At 41.9% G+C, this 25,902-nt stretch overlaps 1 protein-coding gene across 1 annotated transcript in view; it reads right to left on the reverse strand.

Moving 5' to 3' along the window:
* Zdhhc17 (zinc finger DHHC-type palmitoyltransferase 17) overlaps window positions 1-12,480 on the reverse strand; it is a 51,897-nt gene extending 39,417 nt beyond the window's left edge. The window contains exon 1 of the mRNA XM_051206433.1: window positions 12,341-12,480. Coding sequence (XP_051062390.1) covers window positions 12,341-12,433 — 93 coding nt within the window. The 5' untranslated portion in view covers window positions 12,434-12,480. The remainder of the gene's footprint in view (window positions 1-12,340) is intronic.
* Window positions 12,481-25,902: the final 13,422 nt, after the last annotated feature.

Raw genomic sequence — 25,902 nt, forward strand, 5'->3', positions numbered from 1 at the left:
GATGACTTCTTTCCTAAAATTTTAAGAACAATCACACATATATAAACACACACACACACACACACACACACACACACACGATCACACAACAAAAATTAACACTGTAGAGTGTTGGCTTAGTTTTAGACCCAGAGTCCAGAGAGACAGAAAAACAACAAAAACCAAAACAAAAAACAGGAAATGAAAACCCACATACATGTGCAACTACTTTTTAACAATATAAAAACAATTCAATAGAGGAAAGAATTTGCTGGAATAAATGGAACATCTATAGGCAAAAATTAAGATAAAAAAAAAATCAAACCAACTTTTATAGCTCATATTATATAAAACTAAATCAAAGCTTACTACAAAACTAAACATTAAAAATTATAGACTAAAAAAGGCAGTGAGACCACAGACATCTGAAAGTTAAGGGTGCCAGGGGAAAGCATGCCTGTCAACAGTTTAATCTAGCTCTTTGTTTTCTAGCCTCCAAAACTGGGGAGGAAGGGCTCTGTGTTTAAGCCTTTTAGTCTGTTATCTTACTGCAGCAGCCCCAGTGAACTAGGACAGACAAGAGACAGTTCACTAAGGATACAGGACATTTAGTATCATTAATTTAATATCACCATTTAATAAATCATCATTTAATATGATAAGCCATTATCTATTAGCCACTTCCCACACTCAGGAAATGGCTAACGACAAGGGCTTTATCATCATAAATATTAGGATGGGCTAAATGTCCAAGAGTGTGGTTGCCCATACCAGTCCCATACCCAGCACTCAGGATGCTGAGGGAGGAGCCATAACATGTGCCTAGTCACCATGGGCTAGCTACAAAGAAGGATGAAGTCTGTGGTGGTCTGAAAGGAAATGGGAGTGGCACTATTAGGAGGCGTGGCTTTGCTGCAGTAAGTTTGGTAATGTTGGAGGAAGTGTGTCACTGTAAGAGTGGGCTTTAAGGTGTCTGTCCTATGCTGCAGATCAAGACATAGAACTCTCAACTCCTTTTCTAGCACCATGTCTGCCTGCACTCCCTCATACCCTGCCATGATGATAACGGACTAAACCTCTGAACCCAAAATTAAACGTTTTCCTTTATATGAGTTGCCATGGTCATGGTGTCTCTTCACAGCAATAGAAATCCTAACTAAGACACTGTCTAAGAAAGAGACCAGGCCAAGAAATGGCTCAGTAGATGAAGTGATTGCTTACTTAAAGCCAAATGGATGTGGTAACCTGCCTTTAATCCCTAGCCCTTGGGAAAGAAGGGGCAGTTTCTCCAGCAAGCTAGCTTGCTAAACTACAGCTAGGTGAATGTTGAGCTCTAGGTTCAGCAAGAGACTACCTTAAAGTGTAAGATGGAGAGCAATCAAGAAAGACAATCAGTAAAACACACACACACACACACACACACACACACATACACACACCCACCCCTGCTGCACATGCACACCCACCAAAAAACCTCATACATGGGGGGTTATAAATTAATAGAATTGCTGCCTCAACATCTATTTTTAGGCTTGACATAGGTCTGAAACCAAGTTGTACCTTGTCATCTTTGGCCTAGTTAAAACTTTCCCTACTTGAGTGACTGCAATAAAGCAAGTTTGTTCCCTATTCCCCAAAATCAAAACAAACTCACAGCTGTTACTATAATAAAATCTAATGGTCAGTTATCGGTACCTGTGTAAATAAGCTCCTCATCCATGTGTGTTTGCTTTAAAATACTCATGAATGGAGGCCAACAGATGGCTTGGCAGATAAAGGTGTTTGCTGGGTAAGCCTGGGAACTGTAATTCAATCCCTGGAACTTACACAAGGGTGGGGAGACTCAATTCTATTAAACTGTCCTGTGAGCACACATGCTGTGACACACACACTGAGCACACACACATATATACATCATGCACACACATTCAGTCATTTTAGAATTTTTAACTAGCAAATCCACAACCTTGCCCTTCTCCAGCAAGAGGTCAACACTATCATATTCATGACCCTTAATAAAGACATCAAAAGCATCTCTTCTTTCCCTACTTCCAATTCACCCCTTTAACCTTTCATACTTAATTACAAATGTTTTCTGTTTCATGCACTCAAGCCTCACTATCACATACCTGACCCTAACTCCACACCTCTGTATCCCTGTCAGAGCTCTCCTACAGAGAGGCAACCTAATCACAAAAATAATCTTAAAATCAGATTGGAAAGAAGCTATAACAGTGAAATAATAAAGCATCATCATTAACTACCAGTGAGGATGCAGAGATCATATCATTCATACACTGCTAATGGGTGTAAATTGCACAGCCACTATGGAAAACAGCTTGATTTCTTAAAAACATTAATGTACAACTGCCATATGCTACAGTAACTGCATTCATGGGCATTTGCCTAGAGAATTAAAAATTGATGTTTACACAAATATCTGTACACAAATATTTAAAGCCACCTTCTTTATAGTCACTAAAAACTAAAAACAACTTGAGTATTTTACGTGTGTATAAAGCAGTACATTCGTACTATAGAATAGCAATCAGTAACAAAATTGCCACAAATACCTGACAAATCTCCAAGAATTATGTTGAGTGAGAAAAAATATCAAATCAATCCTCTATGGCTACTAAATTATTCCATTCATGTAATACATTTGTGATATGAGTTTGGAGGCTAAAGGTTAACAACATGGGTTGTCTGTCTCTACTGCTCTCCAGCTTTTCTTCCTTCCTTCCTTTCTTTTTTGATTTATTATTTTTATGTATGGCATCCTCAGAAACCAAAAGAGTGCACACCAAACTCCCTGAAACTGGAGTTACATGGAGTTGTAAGCTACCCAATGCAGGTGCTGGGAACTAAATTCTGGTCTTCTGGAAGAACAGGGAATGCTCCTAACCACTAAGCATGCTCCAGTCCCTCTCTCCACATTACTTTCTGAAACAGCCTCTCTCTGAACCTGGAGCTCACCATCTGGCTAGACTGGCTGGCCAACAAGCTCTGAGTTACACTTGCATGCATCTGAGCCCAACTTGTACATGGGTGCTAGGGAGTAAATTCAGGTACTCATTCTTGTACACACAGCAAATTTTACCAACTTAGCAATCACTCCAGCCCCCAAGATGTTTCTGAAAGATGCACAGAAGTGACATTATTTTGCTCTGAAATAGAACTATACCCAAATAGGGTTCAGAAAAACAATACAAACTTCAAAACATATTAATTACTTACATGTTAACAAGAAAATTATGTAAGAGTGTGCCTGAAATATTGATATCTGCCCAAAAAACTTCTCAACATCCTCCAGTTATCTCAGCATTTACAGCAAAAGGATCAAAAGGTCAAGGCCATCCTCAATTACATCACAAACTCAAAGCCAGACTGAATTAAACGAGACTTTATCTCACAAACACACAAAAAAGTTCAATAACGGGAATTTTTGAAATCAAGTTAGTTAACTTTCTATATAAACAAGATCCAAATGTTCCAAAAAATTCAGTTTACAATTTATTCATAATTAGACCTACAAAACACCGAAGAGTGATGAACATTTACAACTTCAGGAAAGGTGCACACAGACAAACAAGAATCTCAAAGTAAAAAAACAAAACTGAAAAGCAAGATTCCCATCCATATTCACTCATCTTGAAGTGCATAGGAAAACCAATGTCACAGGCTAGAGGTGACATGTGGCTCAGCAGCTGAGGAGCACAGCTCTTACAGAGAACCACTGCTCCTCGTGTCTCCTCAGGGAAACTCACAAGTCAAGTAGCTCCTGCTCAGGGTTCTGACACACCTGCATTCATGCACAACCCCCATGGCAACACACACACAATTCTAAAAAACAAAACCTTTAACGGATTAAAAAGTAACAGCCAATTTCTTCCTAAGTACTGTTCTAAACTTTATTTGGAAACTTTAAAATGAGGACATGACTGCTCCAAGGTATGGTCTAGGCAAAGTTTTTGTTGTAATATGAGTGAAAGGGCAGCCAGAGGCATCTGGAAGAGTTCAGAACAGAAAGAGAAAGTAGTATACTGAACATGGCCAGCCACTGGCCTTGGCCATCGGGAAGAGGGGGAGACTGGACAAAGAGGGGACCAAGAGAGAAGACCAGAAGCCAGGTTATAAGGAGAAGTGAGTAGCCTGGGGGTGGGGGGAGGAGGTGAGAAGAGCTGCCTATGTGTAATATGGAGGAACCCTGGAGGCCAGTGTGTGCTTTGGATGCTAACAGGCACTACAAATAGCCATTTGTCCCTTTGTTGCCTCCTTTGTTAGAGGAGAACCAGTTCTAAGACTTCCTGAGGAACACTGGGTTTTTCTGCCCTCCAGAATCTGGATAGTGGAGTTTCCTTTCAAACAGATACCGAAAGTTTCACCGAATGAAAGAGGTTACTACTATGAAGAACACCATTACTATATGGTGTCACAAAGAGAAATCACTTCCAATGGGACCAGTTACAACATGCTTTTAACTTTAGAATTCCTACACATGAATTGGAGATTTATCACAATTAGATCTTTTATAGCATTAAAGCCAGAGTTAAGTGGTCAGAATTGGTCTCCTCTCTATCACTGTTCTACCTACAGCTGTCAAGCCACCAAAAAACTACGGAATAAATACATCATGTTCCAAAGACCTATTACTGGGCTCTCCTTCCAAGCTACATTCCACGTGTTCCAATGCTGCAATTTTCTTGATCTTATTAGAACCTAGCTATAGTTTGACCATAGCCAAGAATCATCTATTTTCAAATATTCTTTCAATGGATTGCTGGATGAAATGAGTGTACAATTACACTGTCAGGAACAATCAAAGATAGCCCACATACTGGGGTGACAACTACAAAGTCAAAGCATAAGGCACCATTCACTGCAAAACACAAATCACATCTTCAGTTTGAAAATGCTGAACGTATAGCATTTAGATTATATAATATTGAGTTCACACAATCTCAGAGAAAATGTATATTCTCTCCTATATGCAGATCTAGACAACAATATATGTATACACGTAAACAAATGTGCATGTGAGTACAGTGTAACATGCAGAAATGAAGGCAAGAAAGGCTAAATATTAGGGCATGAGGAAAGATCAAGTGCAGGTATGAGTTATGAAAGAGTACAGAAAAGCCTCTGTCTATCCTTGAAACAACCATTGTTACTTTAGCTCTTCAGTCTCTCTTATCTCTAACTTAACATATGCATATTTTGGGGAATATTATTTTCAGGTCTGTGACTTTCATTTATGCTGCATTTGTTTAACTCTGTGAAGCTGTGATTCTTTGCCTGTGGTCCTAATAAAGAGCTGATGACCAATGAGAAGGAGAAAGGATGGGTGGGAATGGCAGGCAGAGAGGATAAATACAAGGAGAAATAAGGAATAGTAGGAGGTCAGGGACCAACCACCCAGCCAGCGATGGATTAAGAAGGAAATTAAGATATACAGAAGAAAGATAAAAGCCCAGAGGCAAAATGTAGATGGGATCATTTAAGTTTTTAAGAAAAGCTGGTAAGAAACAAGTAAAGCAAAGGCCAGGTATTGGTAAGCAAGAATAAGGCTCCATGGGAGCTGGGTGGTGGGCCCCTCAAAAAGACAAAAGAGTAAAATATCACACAACATATAGATATAGATATATAACATAACACACACATAAAACATATATTAGGTGTATGTACATAATAATATATGTACCATTATTGCTCAATTTCAGATATTTGAGGTGTTATCTATTATTACTGTGATCATTCGGCCCCCATAACCTCATAGGAAGTGATGTTATTAGGAGGTATGGTTTTGTTGGAATAGGTATGGCCTTGTTGGAGGAAGTATGTCACTGTGGGGGTGGACTATGAGGATTCCTAGACTCAGGATACTGCCCAGTGTCTCATTTGACTTCCTGTTGCCTACAAGATGTAAGCTACTCCTCCAGTCTACATGCCATGCTCCCCCACCATGATGATAACGGTCTGAACCTCTGAAACTGTAAGCAAACTCCAATTAAATGTTTACTTTATAAGAATTGCTGTGGTCATTGTGTCTCTTCACTGCAATAGAAAACCATAACTACGACAACTGTAAGATCTACTGTGTTTGTCAATGGCTAGACATAGAACTTTGCTTATGCAAAGTTTTATCAGCTCATTTACTCATTACAATAATCTCATACTATTATAACTTGGTGTTAGCTTAGGCAGCTTGCACACAAGAGTTCAAAACTTGTCCAGGTCAGATATATCTAGTAAGTAACAGAACTGAGATTTGAATACAAGTTTTGTTATTGCTCAAATTGGGATTTGAATACAAGTTCTTCATTCATTGCTCACACTTACATTTTTCTATCTACCCACTCAATACTTTTAAGATAAATCTTACAAATTATCTAATGAAATAATTTAAGATGAGAATTTGGGTGTTCTAGTTTTATTTCTGTTGCTTTGATAAAATGCCTTGACCCCCCCCCCAAAAAAAAAAAATCAACCAACCAACCAAACACACAAACAAAACCTTGGGAGAGAAAATGGTTTACTGTAGTTCATGATTCAGTCCTATCAGGAAGTCAAGGAATCAGGAATTTAAGTCACATCTATCTCATCAAAAGCACAGAGAGAATGCATGCAAGGAGAGGACAATAAACACCCTGGGAGCAGGGTGTGAGGAAACACACCTTGAGGCTAGTTCTTCCTACATCAATTGATGTAGTCAACCAGACAATGCTCCTAAATCAACCTAATCTAGACTATTCCCAATGAGATGCTCTTTCCAGAAGAAGACTGATTCCACATTGTGTCAAGTCGACAATTCAAACAAACTATCACCTGGGTCCACACCTGTAACCCAGGTACTTCAGGAGGTGGGGGCAAAAGAATCTGGGACTCAAGGTCACCCTGAACCACACAGTGAATTAGAGGCCAGCCTGAACTACATACATTAGACCTTACCATAAAAAAAGAATGAAATTAAGATGGGGGGGGGATACAGAACAGAAAATGGCATTTTACTTTTCTTGAACCAAGTAAGAATTTTGGTTCTAATACTTTTCAACTTGGGATTTACTATACTCTGTATAACCATACTCTGTATGGTTAATCTTGTTTTCATTTTATATAGAGACTCAGTAGTAATGCTTTTAAATCTATGTTACAATGATATGATTTAGGGCATTGTTGCTTTAATTAAAAAAGGGAAGGAGGTTGGAAAGATAGTTCAGTTGAGAGCACTTGCTGGCCTTGCAGAAGTCCACACTCAGTTCCCAGCACACACATGGGGTAGCTCACAAGTGCCCAGCTCAAGGGAGCTCTGCTGCCTTCATCAAACCTCCATGAGCATGCACACACTCACACAAACACATGCACAGGAAAAAAAACAATAAAAATAAATCTCCTTTGTTTGTTTTTTTTGAGACAGGGTTTCTCTGCATAACCCAGATGTCCTAGAACTCACTTTGTAGTCCAGGCTAGTCTCAAACTCAAGAAGAGATCCACCTGCCTCTCCCTCCCAGTGCTGAGATTAAAGGTGTGCACCTGCACCACCACACCCAATTTAAAAAAAAAAAAATGCTAAAAAGAAAAAAGACATCCTATCTAAATGCTGCAAACATATTTGATGACAGAGTTGCCAATAACCTAACAGAAGAAAACAACTTGAAAGAAATTTCCTGTCTGTTTTTTTTAAAGCAAGACATTAACTTCTACACATAAACAAATGTATCGCTTAATACATAATGAAAAGTACAAATGGAGAAAAAGCAAAGTCATCCTACTAGAGCCTGAAAAGGGAGATTTATGAAGAAGCCCTGTGAAGACAGCAAGTACAGTAATGCTTTACTTCAATACCCAACCAAGTTATAGCATGAGAAAAGAAAATGGATAAAAACAAATGTAAAATAAAGGGTCACCATTGAAAACACACCTGTTCTGGGGGTTGGGGGCAGATGCAGTATCAGGTTTTGACAATGAAGGGAGAAAGGAAGAAAGCAATGAGTGAAAGCCCAGATAATCTAGGCAACCCAGGCCAGTCAGATCTCCGAAGCAGAGCTCCTTGGATACCCTGCAGAAGGGGGTTTTGTGATGGTCTATTCAAGTGCTGAGCTGACCTGCTGAGGCTCTGCTACTATGAAACAAGAGCCTGCTGACCTGCTGACCAGCATATGCTCTTTGTCCCTCTTCTAAAGCCTTCTAACCGGTTATTCTGAGTGACGGGAACCTGACACTGATGGCAGGCTCTACACTCCATTCAACACTGACTTGGACTCCATAGGGTAGCTCATAGATAGACTTATGCTCCCAGTTAGAGTATCACTTTCTGGAACACATACCACCCATTTCACTTTAACACACACGATCTAAAATAGTGCTGTATGTATAACAGTTAGATGTTCAAGTTGATTACCCTGAAAAAAAAAAATCACAACTCCAATCAGAACATCAAGAATTCAAAGAGATTTGGGGATCATCTAGTCTAGTCTCTTTATCTGAAAAGCAAAGAAACTAAGAGCAGTTAAGCATCTAGTAACTCAGTTACAGAGCCATGACCAGCCCTAATGGTCAGTTTATCTAGTTCCAAATAGCCTAATTCTTCCTCTATGATAAAATGAATTATCACCTATTGCAACAGAGCAACAGTAATATCAACTTCCCTTTCAATATTCACTTTGTGATATGCCACGGCCTTCAGGTTTGCCTGTCAGTCCAAATGTGTGGTGGCTGCTTTTCAAACAGTAGCTCATCTAATTCTATGCTCATAACTTGACAAGGTAAGTGACAGCACCCCAACTTCACAAATGAGGAAAATATAATCTCAACATGACCACAGTGAACAGCAAACCCACTTTAATCAGTATCCTATAGTGCCTTTTTGACCTTAAATACACACACACACACAAAATTCTAAATACAGTGCCACACCTGGTCCAAATCTGATAAGCAAGTGTTTACATGACTCACTAAACAAATGGCACTTCATTTAAAAAGTAAGGTTTCCTTACAAAAATACCTCTAGAAATATTTCACTGTCCAGACTTGTGTAAAAAAAAAAGTCTTAACAGCGAGCAATTTCCACACAAATTTCCAGCAATAGCTGATTCTATTAATCCACAATCTGCCTACCTAAAGTGGGTGGGGCTGTCCTGCTGTGTAGCTCTGGCTGGCAGAAGCTCACAGCCCTCTTGTGTTAGTTCCTCAAGCATTTGTATTCTAGGGTGTGTTCTACCATGTTTGGCAACAGCTAAACTCTCTATCCTACAAATAATTTGTCTATTTAACAAATACCTAAAAACTATTTTTGTGACAGCATTAACGCTAAAGAAAAAAGTAAAATGAAACGTCATTTTGTAAATGCAAAGACAACAAATAAAAACCCACTCAAAAAGAGGCAATTCTTCTGGTAGTAAGAGTCGAAAGATGACCTTAACTGAGCACCTACAGTGTGTTCACTCATATTCTGACGTGTATTCTCTTACAGCTAAACAAATCCTGGCAACACCAATGTTTTCTGATGAACAAACAGAAGTCTGTCTTCGTATCATTTCTTTGCTGAGGATTCCAAATTGGAATCCTGGACTGGGGACGAGGCTCCATTGGCAGAGCACTTGCCTAGTATACACAAAGCGCTGGATTAACCCCCAGCACTTCCTTGAAGGTGTGAACATCATCATCCTTTGTTAATAGGGTGGACAATAGGCTACAAGACGCCCAGCCTGGAAGAGGGAAAGAGAAATAGGAGGGGAAAAGAAGGAAGAGAAGAAAGAGGAAATAAAACAGAAGCAGTAGAATTGTAATCCCAATCATTCTGGCTCCAAAGCCTATGTTCTTCATTACCTTGTGTAACCCCCATAAGGGGCCATTTGTTAAGTGTTATCATCATCATCATCCCAACTTCACACACTCAAGAGAAATAACATGCCCTGTTCTGCTCCTAACACATTGTTAAGGAACATAGTAATACCAGGTCTACAGTAAGTGCAAGAAACTAACCACAGAAGATAATGACGATTTCAGTCAGTCTCCAGAATTCCAGAATTTATACCACACCAATTTCAACTCTGAACAAGAGGGAAATTGATTTTCTAGTAATATACCATCTATTAAATAACAGAAGGGTGACACCTAAACTTCAAGCTCTCTATCATACCTAGCAATCTCTAGACTTATTAGCAAGTTAAAAAAAATTTCCAGGCTGTGGTGGTGCTTGTCTGTAACCCAAGTACTTGAAGAGACAGAGGCAAGCAGATCACTCTGAGTTCAAGGCCAGCCTGGTCTACAAGGCAAGGACAGCCAAGACTTACTTACACAAAGAAATCCTGCCTTGGGAGGAAAAAAAAAATTTCAGATATGGACTCACTATGTAGTCCTAAATAGCCTGGAACTTGCCATACCAGTCTTACTTCAAACTCAAAGACATTCCTGACTCTGCTTCACAAGTGCTGGGCGTGCACTACCACACCCTGCAAAATTATGTCTAGAGTAAGGAACAACACACATGTTTACAAAGCAAAGCTTTTTGTTTTGTTTGTTTATAGTTTGGTCTGTATTTTGGAGATAGGGTATCATTTAGCTCCAGCTGGCCTCCAACTCATTATACTGTTTGGGCTAGTTCTGAATTCCTAATGCCCCTCCCTCCACCTCCACCAACTGTCCTAAAACATATAGGACGCTTTAAGTGCTTGAAATATAGACTCAGGAACACATGTATAGAAATATGCCTTAGCCACAATTGCAAGACATCCGAAAACTTTCTGGACATATTTTTAGGGTTTAAAGTGTAAGCCAAGGGAAATTTCTCTAATGCCATCTCTTAAGATTCTTACCACTTCCATTTTTTAATGATTTATTTTTACTTCATGTGCACTGGTGTTTTGCCAGCATGTAGTCTGTGTGAGGATGTAGTCTGTGTGAGGATGTGTGAGGTGTGAGTGGGAACTGAACACATATATTCTGGAAGAGCAGCCAGTACTCCCATCCACTGAGCCATCTCTCTAGGGCCTACCACTCCAATTTTTTAAAGTTTATTCTTACTGCATAGTTCTGTCAGAAAGCGAAAGTAACTTTTTCTAATGAGACTTTTTCCAGGCATGTATTTCTAAGAAACCGTCTAGTTTTTTTGTGTGTGTTATGTGTGTGTGATGAAGTTACAGATGAGGCGATGATGGCGGGTAAACACATGAAAAATCGGTCCTTGTTATTCACAACTTTGGCAAGATACAAAACCCCCAGAGAGAAAGTCAATTTCATGCAAAGTAACCACCTTTGTTCGCCCTGTAGTGAACAGCACGGATCAGTGCACAATATTCAACCTCAAGGCACGACCTGAGTTCTGCAGTGAGCGCCGCTCCTTTTTCCTCCCTTCCTGGCAGCTCACCGTGCACCGTTAAAAACCAGAGTGCACACAGAATGAATGGCTTCCAGGTCTTAAGCTAAACACAAACTCGGCCACAAACGGGGAGGTAAACCACCACAGGACGTGACCGATCTGGGACAGAGATGCTCACTTTCATGAGAAGATACAAAACAACGATGGGAAATGTGTTGCACTGTATACCTTCCCCGACACAAACCCCCGTTCCTACAACAGCTGGACTCTGACAAGCTAACGCGCGTGTCTCTGTGTGTGTGTGTGTGTGTGTGTGTGTGTGTGTGTGTGTGTGCGCGCGCGCGCGCGCGTGTGTTTATCCTAAAAATCCGGACCGCTCTTTGGTTTTTGTTTGGTTTTGGTTAATTTTAGTGGCTTAAGGGCAAATACTCCAACACCGAAATCCGACGTCCTGAGCGGCGACTTGGTTGCTATGGCAAACCCTGGAAGGACATCACTTTGCCCCAGAAACTACAATCCCCTCCCCTCCCCTCCGCAGCCCAACACACACACACACACACACACACACACGCACGCACGCACGCACCAGGAGTGAACTAACGGAGAGGGCAGTGTCACCCACCGCGCTGGGGGAGTGGAGAGGGGAGAGGGGAGCGAGGGGCAGAGCAGATCCGCTCCCTGCTCGCCCTGGGGAGGCTTGGAGCGAGCCCAGGGGCTTCCGCGCAGGTTCCAAGTGTCAGCAGGCCCCCGTCGCCTCCGCACCCACCGGCAGCGCGGCGACCTAGCGGGCCCGTCCTCGTCCCCACCTCTGTCCTCCAGGCACCGGCAGGGACGGCGTCCCAGAGCCCGCCCCGGCCGGGCCCGCCCCGCTATCTCCTCCCCCGTTATCCGCTCGCCCGCCACCGCGCTCGGGCCTGGACCCGCTTCCCCGGCCTCCCTCCCCGGGGTCCGCACGGCCTCCGCCCTCGGCGAGCACGAGGGAGCGGGGACGGCGGGGCCCGGGGTGCGCGGTCCGGGGCCCGGGCGCCCGTCGCGGCCCCTCACCTCGGGGTGGAGAAGGGGCACGCAGCCCGTTTCGGTGTCGTACTCATCCGGGCCGTCCGCCATCTTGGTGTTAAATCCCTCCTCCCGCTGCATGCCGGGAGAAAGCGTTTCGGCCTCGCGGGGCTCGGCGAAGGCGGAGGGCGAAGGCGAGGGCGAGCGCGAGCCCCGGCGAGGGCGACGCGGCCGCCGCCTCCTCCCCTCCTCCTCTTCCTCCTCGCCCAAAGCCCCCGGGACGCCCCCTCGGCCCCTCCCTCCGCGGAGGGCGCGGGTCCCGATGCGCGTGCGCGGCCCGGGGGCGGGAACGAGCGAGCGCCGCTGCCGCCGCTGCTGCACTGCGCCGGCCGGGACAACGGACCGCGCTGGGCGTGGGCGCCGCCGGCCGGGGGCGGGTCCCGCTCGCAGGCCGACGCTCGGCCCCGGGCACCAGGGAAAGGCGGCCGGAGAAGGGACGGAGTCCCAGAGGCGTGCAATGCAGGGCCGGGACCCCTCCCGAGGAAGCTGGGGGTGGGGTGGTCTCTCGGGCGTCACCTCCGAGAGGAAGGATGCTTTCGGCCCCTCGCCTCCCTACCTGTGCCTCGGGAACACCCGAAGGAACAAGGAAAAAGCACGGCTTCTTGGAAGAGCTTTTTGCTATGCGATCCCCTCTTGCCCTCGTTGGTATTGAGCTTGTGCATTTCTAAATAATTGTTTTAACAAGGTCAAAGCCCCGCACATCCGCATCTGCTACACTTTAATGTGACCCCGGGAATTCAGAACTCAAAGCACCGGAGTGTGACCTAGATATAAAAACGACTAAAGCCATCTTTAAGAGGATATTAGGGCTGGTGGAACAATTGGAGATTGGATTTGTTTCTGGTTTGGGCTACGAGGGATTGTCTCTACTGTGCTGGGACACAGCAGAGAGCGATCGATCGCGAAACCTGACGGATCCTGATGGGAACCAGTTAAAGCCAAATCAGCACAAGATCACCAAAAAGAATCCTGCAATCGAATAAACCCACATTTGTTTGTAAATCGGGAGGAGGGCACGGTAGAGGAATAAAGAACAGAGAGATGGGGTAGGATCCCCTACCCCTTTGTAAGGTTTTAGGTTCCCGCCAAAAGAATCTGAGGAGGGTCTAGAGAGAGCTGGGATCGGTTCTGGATTGGACCTTGATTCTGAGGAGGCAAGGAAAAACCGGGACTAGCACGACACTGCCTGCGATCCTGAGCCTAGGACAGCTTAATAACCCGGCGCTCCCAGGAACAAATGCATGTGACAAAGTAGACCTAGCATTCGTTGGTGAAAGAGCAGTGATCTCTCAGAAAAGGGTGGCTATGTCCCGTTTCATAGCTGCTTCTGGTGAGGGGAAAGAGGCGGTATCCCTGAGTGTCCTCTCAGCAAGGCTTTCCTTCCGGCAGGGACCTATTTTCATTCTTCTAGCCCTGGCAGAAACCAGGAATCATGCAAACCTAAACAGAATTTCGAGTTTTCTGTTTACAGCGCCAATTTTTTTTTTCTCTCTCTCTCCAGTCAACATGGGCAGAATTCTTTTGATTGGAATATTCCGGGCCGCATCTCCTTACCCTGACGCTTTTTTTTTTTGCATTTACTTTAATCTAGAGAAAAGTCGAGTGAAAGAAACAGCTGAGAGGCTATGGCATTAAAATCAAACACAAATCCCACACTGAATGCAGTGAATGAGGAAAATAGGCATGGAAACCAAGAAAAAACAGTCCACGAGTGCCCATGGGTTAGACGTGTTAGTGCGGGGCCCTGGTGGGGTGTGCAGTGTGGGAACTCGAGGCTTCCCAGGATGCTTTGATCAAAGGATCAGAGTCAAATTGAGTCAGCAAAAATCTGCCATTTAACCCACATAGCAGTTTGGTAGTTTAAAACTATAGTTTAACTAGATACCAAAATTAAGTAAACCTAGAGATTTCAATTTTTAAAAACGTAGATTTTTTTGGGGGGGGGGCTCCTTCTACTTTCTGTCCACCATTTGTTCAACAGCCTCCTCCGCGTTGCTCCCACCACCATTACGCTCTACTTCCATCAGACCCAGAATCAATTAGTGAAGACAAAGACTACTGACTCAAATCTCCCAAACCGTGAACTGAAATAAACCTTCTTCCTCTGAAAAAGTCTAAGTTTCCAACATGGGGGGAGAGGGGTACTCCAGCCTTTTTGCTCAACCACTGCCAAACATAGACCCACTTTATTCATTCCAATTGTCTGGTTGGCTATTGGAAACATTTGTGTTTGTAATTTCTGAGAAACCTACAACTTATAGAGGCCACTAAAAGTGGCCAAAAACAAAGTAAAACAGAAAATGTACAATCGGTGTCTTCCTCACACCGAAATAAAAAATTACTAGATAAACAACAGGCAAACCAGGAGCCAAAGCAGCCATTCTCATCTTCACCAGTGGCACAGTCCAGAGGAAAAGCTGGTCAGGGTTTCATTGCATGACTCTGTCTCAAAGTATTAACAAGAAAAAAAAAAAAAAAAAAAAAAAAAAAAAAAAGGCAGCCAGCCTTGGGAAAGCTTGTCAAGTTGAACTGGGTTTAGTATGGACCAAAATGAAGCCGTTGGCTTTGAGCGCACTCCACCTTGGTAATTGCAGGGTTCTTATCTACACAGCCTGAATCTGAGATAATATTTTCAAGGCACTGTAAGTGCAGCAAGTAAGCATACTGATTGCATAGATGATGAAAGAACGGCATTCATAGATAAGAAAGAACGAAGTTGAAAGAGAAGTGTTGATCCGTTGAGGAAAGAATGGTGAAGTGGGGATAGGAACAGGAAGACTGGAAGCGATGGGCTCCAGCTTCACAGGTAACCTGAGAGACAACTTTAGCCCTCATCTAACTCTAATCCAAGTTTGCCATTTCACAAATGGGCAAATGATGGTTAGTCTAGAAACGTGCTTAAAGCCACAGAAGCAGGCTGTGACATAATTACACCTGGAAGCCTCCCTAAGTTCCCCGTCTGCTACTGAACTGCCATTCCGTATTTCTCCTGTATAGTTATTTGCAATAAATTATTTAGTTTATTGGGCTATTTTTAAAAAATTATGTGTAGGTATTATGTCTGCATGCATCTACATGTGAGTGTATGCATGCATATGTCTGCATGTGTGTTTGCATGAGTGTGTCTGCATGTAAGTGTCTGCATGTGAGTGTCTGCATGTGTGTGTCATGTGTATGTTTGCATGTGAGTGCATCTGTGTGTCAGCATATGTGTGTCTGCATGTATATGTCTGCATGTGTGTCTGCATGTGAGTGTCCACATGTGAATGTCTGCATGTGTGTCTACATGTGTATGTCTGCATGTGAGTATATGCATGTGTGTCTGCATGGGAGTATCTGCATGTGAGTATATTCCTGTGTGCATTTGTATGTTTGCATGTGAGTGTATGTATGTGTGCATGTGAGTGTATGCATGTGTGTCTGCATGTGAGTGTATACATGTAAGTATCTGCATGTGAGTGTATGTATGTGAGTGTATGCACGTGAATGTATGCATGTGGGTGTATGTGAGTGTATGTATGTGAGTGTCTGCATGTCTGCATGTGAATGTATGCATGTGAGTGTCTGCATGTGTGTCTACATGTGAGTGTTTGCATGTGCCTGCATGTGTGTGTCTACATGTGAGTCTGCATGTGTGTGTTTGCATGTGTATGTCTGCATGAGTGTGTCTGCATGTGAGTATATGCATGTGTGCATTGTGTGTTTGCATGTAGGTGTATGCATGAGTGTATGCATGTGTGAGTCTGCATATGAGTGTATGCATGTGTGAGTCTGCATATGAGTGTATGCAGTGTGTATGCATGAATGTATGCATGTATGTGTCTCCATGCATGTGTCTGCATGTTGAGTATATGCATGTGTGCATGTGTGAGTCTTCATGTGAGTGTATGCAGAGTGTCTGCATGTGTGTCTGCATGCATATGTCTGCATGTGTGTGTCTGCATGTGAGTGTAGTTGCCCATGAGGATCAGAGGTGTTGGAGCACCTGGAGTTAAAATAACAGAAGGCTGTGAGGAGCTGGATGTGGCTTCTAGGAACCCTCTGGAGTCCTCTGGAAGAGCAGTAAGCATTCTTAACCACAGAGACATCTCTCCAGCCCCTATTCAATGGTGTTTTAAAATTATGGTAAAAGCATTTAATGTGAGGTCTGAACTGTTAACTGCATGGTACAACACGGTTAACTATAGGCACAATGTTGTACAACAGATCCCTAGATGCCATCTGGAGGTGACATACTTCATACCCACTGCACAGCACCTCTGTCTTTACCCTACTTTATCTTCTGCCAACCATCACGCTGCTTCTTTTCTATCTGTTTGACTATCTTCATATTCTGTATATAAGTATTTCTTCCTATGACTGGCTTAGTTTGCTTAGTGTAATCCCAAGGTTTATCTGTGTTGTTGTATATGATAGCAATTTCTTCTTTTTAAGAACACAACAAATGCTGGGTGTTGGTGGCACACGCCTTTAGTCCCAGCACTCCGGAGGCAGAGGCAGGAGAATCTCTGTGAGTTCAAGGCCAGCCTAGTCTACAGATAGAATTCCAGGACAGATTCCAAAGCAATACATAGAAATCCTGTGTAAAAAAAAAATCCAATAATAATAATAATAATAATAATAATAATAATAATAATAATAAAAGAATTGAGCAATATTCCACTGTACTTTCATATTATCCACTTGCATTAGCCAACATTTGCATTATCCATTCACACCCTAGGAGAGTGTTTCCAAGTTGTTCATCTCTTGGCTATCATGAACAATGTTGGTTGAAATGCAAAATAGTGCGGTCACTATGGAAAACAGATTATGGGATTTATCAGAATGGCTATGATTGGGCTAGTCCAACAATGGCTGTCTACCGACCGAAGGTCCAAGAATCCAGTAGTTGTTCATCCCATTAGGCTGGATGTCTCAGCTGATCTTCAGTACCTGTCTGAATTCTGAAGAAGTAGGTTGTAATGCCAGTGAAGGAATGGTCTTGCCAGCAAGGGCGAGGGCAAGCAGGCAACAAAAGAGAGCAAGCTTCCTTCTTCCAGGTCATTTAGGTGACCTGAAGAAGGTATGGCCCAGATTAAAGGCGGACCTTTCCACCTCGAAAGATCCAGATTTAAACATCAAATGATGTAATTAAAAAAAAATCACAGGTGTACCCAGACACTTGGATTTTCATTAATTCCAGTTATACTCAAGTTGACAACCATGGACAGCCATCGTAAGGTTTCCTTCCCATTCCTTCACATCCTTGCAAACACCGGTTACCTTTTTGGGTCTCTGTATCTGGCAGGTTAGTCGGTTTTTGCATTTAGAGTTGTCCTTATATATTAAGTTACAGAGTTTTCTTCTGGTATTTTCATACTTAGTTCCCCTCCCATCTCTTCCCCTCCCCAGTCTCCTTGTCACTGCTTCCGTGATGGACCCTTCAGCTCTTGCAGTCCTCCTTCCGTTTTCTTATCTCATGTCTTCTATGCTTCCTCTATGCCCTTTCTTAAAGCCTCCTTCTTTCCATCCTTAGTCATTTTCTAGTTTCTGTCATCTACCCACACTTACTCCCACCTACATATTCCTATTTAACAATGAGAAGCTGTGTGGGACCCACGTATGGGAGAAACCATACGTTATCTGTCTTCCCATCTTAGATTTTCTTTAAAATATTTTCCAGTTCCACCCATTTTCCTGCAAGTTTTGTAATTTTGATTTTCTTAATGGCTACATTTAAATTCCATTGTGTATAAATACCATGTTTCCATTATCCATTCATCTGTTTTGTATCTTTAAGCTGTCTCCATCCCTCTGCTGTTATGAATAGAGCAGCAATAAATATGGATGTGCAAATGTCTATGGTATGATAGCCAGCCCGCTGAGTATAGGCTCAGGATGTTAGAACTGGGTCACACGGTAGTTTTATTTTTAGTTTTTTAAGGAGCTTCCACACTGATTACTTACATCACCCACTTACAGTTGGGTGTTTGTTGCTATTGGTTGGTTGGTTTTGGTTTTGGTTTTTGAGGCAGAGTCCCTTGTAGCCAAGGTTGGCCTTAAATTCACTATTTAACTAAGAAGGACCTTTGACCCGTGATCCCCTTTTGTCCACCTTCCAAGTGCTGGGATTACAGGCGAGTGCTACTATACCCAGCTGCTTTATTTATTTTTTTTATATGTTCATCTTAACAATTGTGTAATTGTTCATTATAGTTTTCATAAGAAAATCCCTAGTAATTAGCAGTTTGGGGTATCTTTTTTAAAACTATTGGCTGATGGGAGATGCCGTTCTGTAAATATGTTTCTCTTATTGGTTAATGAATAAAGTACTGTTGGCCAATAAGAAAGCAAGATAGGCAGGACGAGGAGACTAGGGGGAGAGAGCAAGTCATAGGGAGGGGATTCAACATGGAGGATGGAGAGAGAAGAATGCCAGTTCCTCTCTCCGGTAAGATAAGACCACATGGAAGTACTTAGATTAATAGAAATGGGTTAATAATTAAGACAGAGCTAGCCAATAAGAAACTAGTAACTGGCCAACAGAATTATATCTAATACAATGTCTCTGTGTGTTATTTGAGGCTGGCAAGGCAGTGGGACAAGGCCGGCGGGGGGGAAAAACACTACTCATAACAATTGGCCACTTGCATATCTTTAGAGGAATGCTTCATCCTTGGCCCATTTTTACTGGGTTTCTTCATTGAGTTGTAGGAATTCAGTGCCTAGTTTGGATATTGGCCCCATATGTATAACTTGTAAATGTTTTTCTCCCATTCTGCAGGTTGTTTTTTCACTTTATTGATTGACTACTTTGCTGAACAGATGGCTTTTTTTCTAGTTTTGCCTTTGTTGCTTATGCTTTTGTGTTATGTCTGAGGAATGGTTGCCAAGCCTCGTGTTGTGAGGTTTCACATGCTTTCTTCTAGGAGTTTGTGTAGTTCGTAGTTTGAGGTCCTCATATGAATTGATTTTTGTGTAAAATATTAATCCAGGCCAGGCGGTGGTGGTGCATGACTAATCCCAGCACTTGGGAGGCAGAGGCAAGTGGATCTCTGTGAGTTTGAGACCAGCCGGGTCTACAGAGTGAGTTCCAGGACAGGCTCCAAAGCTACACAGAGAAATCCTGTCTCTAAAACAACAACAACAAAATATTAATCTAATTTCATTCTTTTTGAGTGTGGAATACACTGTTCCCAGAGTCATCTTTGCACACCCCCCACTCTTCTCTAAAATGTTTTTGACTATGTAGAGATTTTGTGATCCATATGAATTTTAGGATTTTTAAAAAGGATCTATTTAGTTTTTTTTAAAAAAGCCATTGGGTTTTTGAGGAATGCATTGAAGATTCATTCATTTTCCATAGTATGAATATTTGAGCAGTGTTAATTTTTTTTCTAAAATAAACCCATGAATATCCATTTAATTGTGTCTTTCTTAATTTCTTTCATCAATTACTTGTAATTTTTGGTATACCAGAATTTTATTTCCTTAGTTAAGGTTCCCATTTTGTTCTTTTTGATGACTTTCATAAATGGTATTATTTTCTTAATTTCTCTCTCAGATAGTTTATTGTTAGTGTATTGGAACATGCTAATGTATGTACATATGTTTGTCTATTTGTTTGTTTTGAGACAGGGTCTTATTCTGTATCCCAGGCTGGCCTGGAACTCAGAGCAATCCTCCTGCCTCAGTTTCCTGAGTTGCTGGGGTTACAGTTGTGAGCCACCATACCCACATTGACAAATTGTTTGTATTAGCTGATTTTGTATCCTGTAACTTTATTTTTTATTTTAAGATATGGCAATGAAACATCTTTTTCTGTACAAATGTTGGAAATAGTAACCATAGCACAGAGATACTCATAATCTTAAAATTCATATATCTTAGTCCTCCTTAGATGACTAAATTCTGTTATGTAATCACAGTGTGTAGACTGAATTTCCATTCCACCTGGTCTCACAGCTGTTTAACCACAAATAAACACACAGAGACTTATATTAATTATTAAACTGGTTGATGACTCAGGCTTATTACTTGCTAGCTCTCTCTTAATTATTAACCCATACCAGAGAATGTCTGGCACATCCTATCTTCCAGGTCTCTACATGGCATTCCTTCCTGGTGGCCTCTCTCCCTTCTCTCCCCAGCCTTTTCCTGGTGTCTGATCCCTGACTATACTTCCTGCCCAGCTACTGACCAATCAGTGTTTTACTCATCAACAAATAAGAGGAACATATATACAGAAGAACATTCTCCCATCAACAATGCTTTGAATTTTATCAAGTATATTGATAAGATCTCTGTGTAAGCCATTGTGCATGTTTCTGTGTATCATTGGAACCACCAGCATTAGAACTCAAAAAAAAAAAAAAAAAAAAAAAAAAAAAGTGCTTCTTAGAACTCAGCTGAGGCAAGAGCCCACACAAAACAAACAACACTCTACACTCCTGTCTTAGATGAAGTGTGGACAGTTTTCCCCCTCATATTCGGTGTTAGTCATTGATGTAGACTGAATCAAACTGGAAAATTGAAAGGAATATGTGGAATGGGTGTGGCTGATGATAAACTTCTAAGAAGCCCATTTAAGAGGAAACAAAATACACACTATAACTAAACTTTTAAGAAAGAGCAATTGAAAGCAACAGTGTGTTCTCAAGTACTTCCCAACACCCTACCTCTACCTCTCCTCAGGCCCTGCTTGCTTCTTGTTTGTTGTTGTGTAGTTAGTCACTTATGACACTCAGGATGATGGCTGGACTACAGAACTGCAGATGCCCATACATCTTCACTGACCCAGAAAGCCGTCACTCTGGCTGTTGTAGAGGAAGTGACCCTAGCTACCTGACATCCACTGTCTTCACTTCCTTCCTAGTCACTTGCTCTATTGCTATGAAGAGACGCCACGGCCAGGACAACTCTTAGAAAAGGAAGCAGTTAATTGGGGCTGGCTTACGGTTTTGGTGGCTCAGTCCATTATCATCGTGGCAGGGACACATGGTGGCATGCAGGCAGACGCTGGAGACATGGGTGAGAGTTATACACCGATCCATAGGCAGAGGAAGAGACTCTGGGCTTGGCATAAGCTTTTTAACCCCCAAAGTCTGCCCCCAGTGACTCACTTTCTCCAACAAGGCCACACCTTCTGATCCCTTTAAACATTTAAAATAATGCCACTCTCTGGTGACTAAGTAGGGGCAGCGGCATTCCTATTCAAACCACCCTACCATCCCTGATTCTAGGGCAGGATGGGCCTGTGGTTCAAATATAGTGAATTTAGGAATGGACAGAGCTATAACTATGGTGCTAAGGGTGACTAGATTTGTCTTGCTGAACCCCTGGTGGCATTCATGTTCAGGGCTTCATCAAGACAGTAAGTGTTGCAGGTCATTTCTAGAAAGTTCTCCAGTACTGGCATTTCTACTTGTCTCTGCTACTAAAGGAGCATATTATGTCAGTAAACTGGAATTTGAAAGCAGGAATCTTTTGTTTTAGGATGCATCTCACGGTGTAGTCCTGACTCTTTAGAACTTGCTCTGTAGACAAGGCAGTCCTTGGACTCACAGAGATCTGCCTCCAAAATGAAAAATACAAAGAGGCGTTAGGTTTGATATCCCCCCCCCAAAAAAAACTTAAGGATATTCATGTGGGTTCCGGGGATCAAAATCAGTCCCCTTTACCTGCTGAGCCCTTTTAACCCTTCCCCGTGATCTATTACGGTTTCAGTTCTTGACTAATGCCCTCAACCTGGAAAGAACTTTGGGGAGTCACCCATTCTGTTGTCTTCAGACAAATAATCCTTACCAACTGTGATGTAGAAAAAAGACTATTACAAGAAATTGGCTCTGGCTTGGCAGCTAACTAACAGTATCATTTCTGCCATTTCACTTGATTTCTCGCCCTGTTTTGTCATCTGTAAAATAAGGAGGCGTGAGGGGAGCTCTCTCAGGGGTGTCTTCCATGTGGGTCTAATGAGCAGAAGAACCATCTTAGATCGTTTTCTTTCAAACTTCCAAAATGGAAAGTCATCTTCCATATTTAAAAAGGCAGAGATTGCAACAATCAACTTTTGTTTTTCTGTGAATTTTACTCTCAGAAAAGTTTCCTCTTTCTTTTTTCTTTTCTTTTCTTTTTCTTTTTAAAGATTTATTTATTTTATGTGTTTTGCATGTGTGTATATCTGTGTGAGGGTGTCAGATCCCCTGGAACTGGAGTTACAGACAGTTGTTAGCTGCCATATGGATACTGAGGTTCCTTGGAAGAACTAGTGCTTTTAATCGCTGAGCCATCTCTTCAGGCCTCCTATTTCTATCTAAAATTCATCAGTCTGTGAGTCTTTTGTCTCCCTCCATCCTCTTAATATTCTCCTTAAGGTTTTTTTTTTTTTTTTAAACCTTTAAAATTTACTACATTGCCCAGGTTAGCCTCAAACTCATTTTGTAGCCCAGACTAGCCTTGAGCCTGCAACCTGTAATCTCCTGACCTCAGCCTGCCAGGTGTCTGAGATTATAGGCCTTCACCATCAAGCCTAGTGTTATCTTTTTTTAACCTAAATCATTCCAAAAATAAGCTTAGCCTTAATAAAAACTGCCAGGTTGCCATCAGTAAAAACTCTTTTTACCCCATTTCTAAATATTTGCTCACATGAGAAGTGCCAATACCAATCAATACCCAATGGCTTTCCATTAGATATTCTGCCTCTCAGGGAGGTTAGAGAAGCTTTAGTATTGTGGCTGTATCATCTGGTATCCCTTTTCCTGTGCTGGATTACACCATCCCAAGTTACACTCACAGAGCAAATAGAATGGCTAATGTAATATATTAAGGGAATAAAATAAAACCAGGCATGGTGGTACATGCCTGTAATCCCAGACCTTAGGAAAGGAGGCAGGAAGAAGAAGAATTCAAGGCTGGCATCTGCCAAGATCATGTCTGTAAGTTAATTGATCAAATAATTAACCCCTAGATTCCCACAGGATCCGATTCAAAATACCTGTCCATATCAACAATTCTTCCTGTTTTTTTTTTTTTTTGTAAACTTGTTCTTTTTCTAACAAATTATCTTAAAATGTTTTATTTTCTTACTGTCTGAGCAAGCGAGTATATACCACATGTATACCGGTAACCAAAGTGGCCAGGAGAGAGAGTGTAAACTGAAGTGACAGGCAGTTGTGAGTGACCTAACGTGGGTGCTCAGAACTGAACCGTGTCCTCTGAAAGAGTAGTTAAGTGCTCCTAACCATAAGTCATCTCTCAGCTCCAGGAAACCAACATTTTTTTTTTTTTTCTTTTGGTTTGGTTTTTGGGTATTGGCTTTTCGAGACAATTTCTCTGTATAACAGCTCTGGCTGCTCTGGGACTCACTCTGTAGACCAGGCTGGCCAATTTTTAAAGTCTAGAAAGATTGTATACACTTTAACTTTTTAAATAAGAAAGAAAGAAAGAAAGAAAGAAAGAAAGCTTAAAGTCTCTTTGCCTCCTTACTTATCCAGCAACAGTTCCCAGTGTTCATTATGGTTGATCATAGTTTCTCTAAAACCTTGCAACACATAAAGAGGCTTTGGTCAATGAGGGCCCATACATATAACAGTGGTCTCATGAGATCATATGGTAGCCGAAAATTTTCTCTAGTTTAGCGGCATTGTAGCTATTGTATAGGTGTGATGCACTGTGTAACTAGTGTGTGTGGTGATGCTGGTACGGATTGTGCTGCCAATTGTATGGAAACAGTAATATGATTATGTGCTTAATACTAAGCAGTATTCAGAGATTGTCTTGTGACTGAATCACACCATACTATTATTTTATAGTGTGAATCTATTTTATAGATTCATTTTTGTTTTTAAAAGTGTGTGTGTGTGTGTGTGTGTGTGTGTGTGTGTGTGTGTGTGTGTATACCAGGCAGTGGGTGCTCTGGAATTACAGGTGGTTGTGACTGACCAACATGGGTGCTAAGAACCCAACTCTGGTCTTCTGGAAGAGTGGTATGGGCTCTTAACCACTGAGCTATTTTTCCAACTTCATAGAATATACTTACAACGCTTGGAAGAGACAGGATTATAATGAAACAACATGCTAAGTGACACCATCAGCCATCTCCTGCAACTCCATATGCTGCGCTTGGTTGCCGAATTCCTTCTGAGTAGTGTAATCTCACATCTTCATTGGGATCCCAGGGGTAATAGGCTATATCATATAGCCTACTTGTGTAAAAAAATCTGCACCATCTAGGTTTGTGTAACTACTCTTTGATGTTAACGCAATGATGATATGTATCCTGAAAATATGGTATTTTTACTGTGTGAAATATGCTGTACTTTTATTCATTCTAAGATATTTTTCAGTCAGTGTTTATGATTTACATAGTATTGCCTTAGCTATTTTATATCCTTAATCAATACAAAAGTATTGGCTCTGTGCAACAGAAAACTTTATTAAGGTGGTTTATGATTTATCTATCTTTATTTCATGTGCACTAGTGTTTTGCCTACATATATGTCTGTGTGAGTGTGTGAGAGTCACTGAGGCTGGAGCTACAGACAGGTGTGAGCTGCTGTGTGGGTGCTGGGAATTGAACCAGGTCCTCTGGAAGAACAGCCCGTGCTTTTAACCCTTGAGTCATCTCTCCAGCCCCTAAGATGGCTTATCTAGTAAGCACCTTTATTATACATGAAATCTAGAGTCAGTGAAGTTCAACAATCTGATAACAGGTTAGTTCAATAGCTCAGGACTGTCATGAAGAATCTGTCACATACCTTTCTCTGCTTTGCCATTCTCAGATAAAAGTGAGAAATTTAATGTTCTCAACATAGCTACAGCAGCTGTAGGTATTAGTCATCACGCAGCAGCATATATAGGCATTTAAAAGACTGTTCCTCTTCATATAGCTCTTTTTTTTTTTTTTTTTTTTTTTTTTTTTTTTTTTTGGTGCCAAGGAGCAGATTTAAATTCAGGTGTATATGCTAAACCAATCTTTGGCAAAAGAAAGGAAGCCATATTGAAACTGAAGGCACAGGAGACTGGCAGGTGGGCTTCTGGCTACATCTGTCCTGTTGTGTGCCTTTCACAGTCCATGAACTATCGTATTGTATTTTTCTTTTTTAAAGGCTTCTTACATTTTGTTTTTATGTGTGTTTTGCCCATAGGTATATGTATATGTATATGTATATGTACACACACACACACACACACACACACACACACACACACACACACTGAATGCATGCCTGATGCCAGGAGGCCAGAAGAATTCCCTGTAACTGTGGGTTTGGATGGTTGTATGAGGGAGCTGGGGACAGAAACCAGGTGCTCTGGAAGAGCAGCCAGTGCTCATAACTACTGAATTACCTCTCCAGCCTCGGGTATTGCACTTCTAAATGAGGGAGAGAATGGGAAATAGTCAACCTTACATACCTTTTGTTTGGTTTGGGTTTTGTTTGTTGAGACAGCTTCTCTATGTTCTGGCTGTCTGTAACTCCCGCTGTAGACCAGGCTGCCTCTGCCTCCCAAGTGCTGGGGTTAGAGGTGTGTACCACCGCACTGCCCATGTCTTTAGGTCCTACATCTGT

This window comes from Phodopus roborovskii, unplaced genomic scaffold (genome assembly GCF_943737965.1).
Source record: "Phodopus roborovskii unplaced genomic scaffold, PHOROB, whole genome shotgun sequence".
Classification (NCBI taxonomy): Eukaryota; Metazoa; Chordata; class Mammalia; order Rodentia; family Cricetidae; genus Phodopus; species Phodopus roborovskii.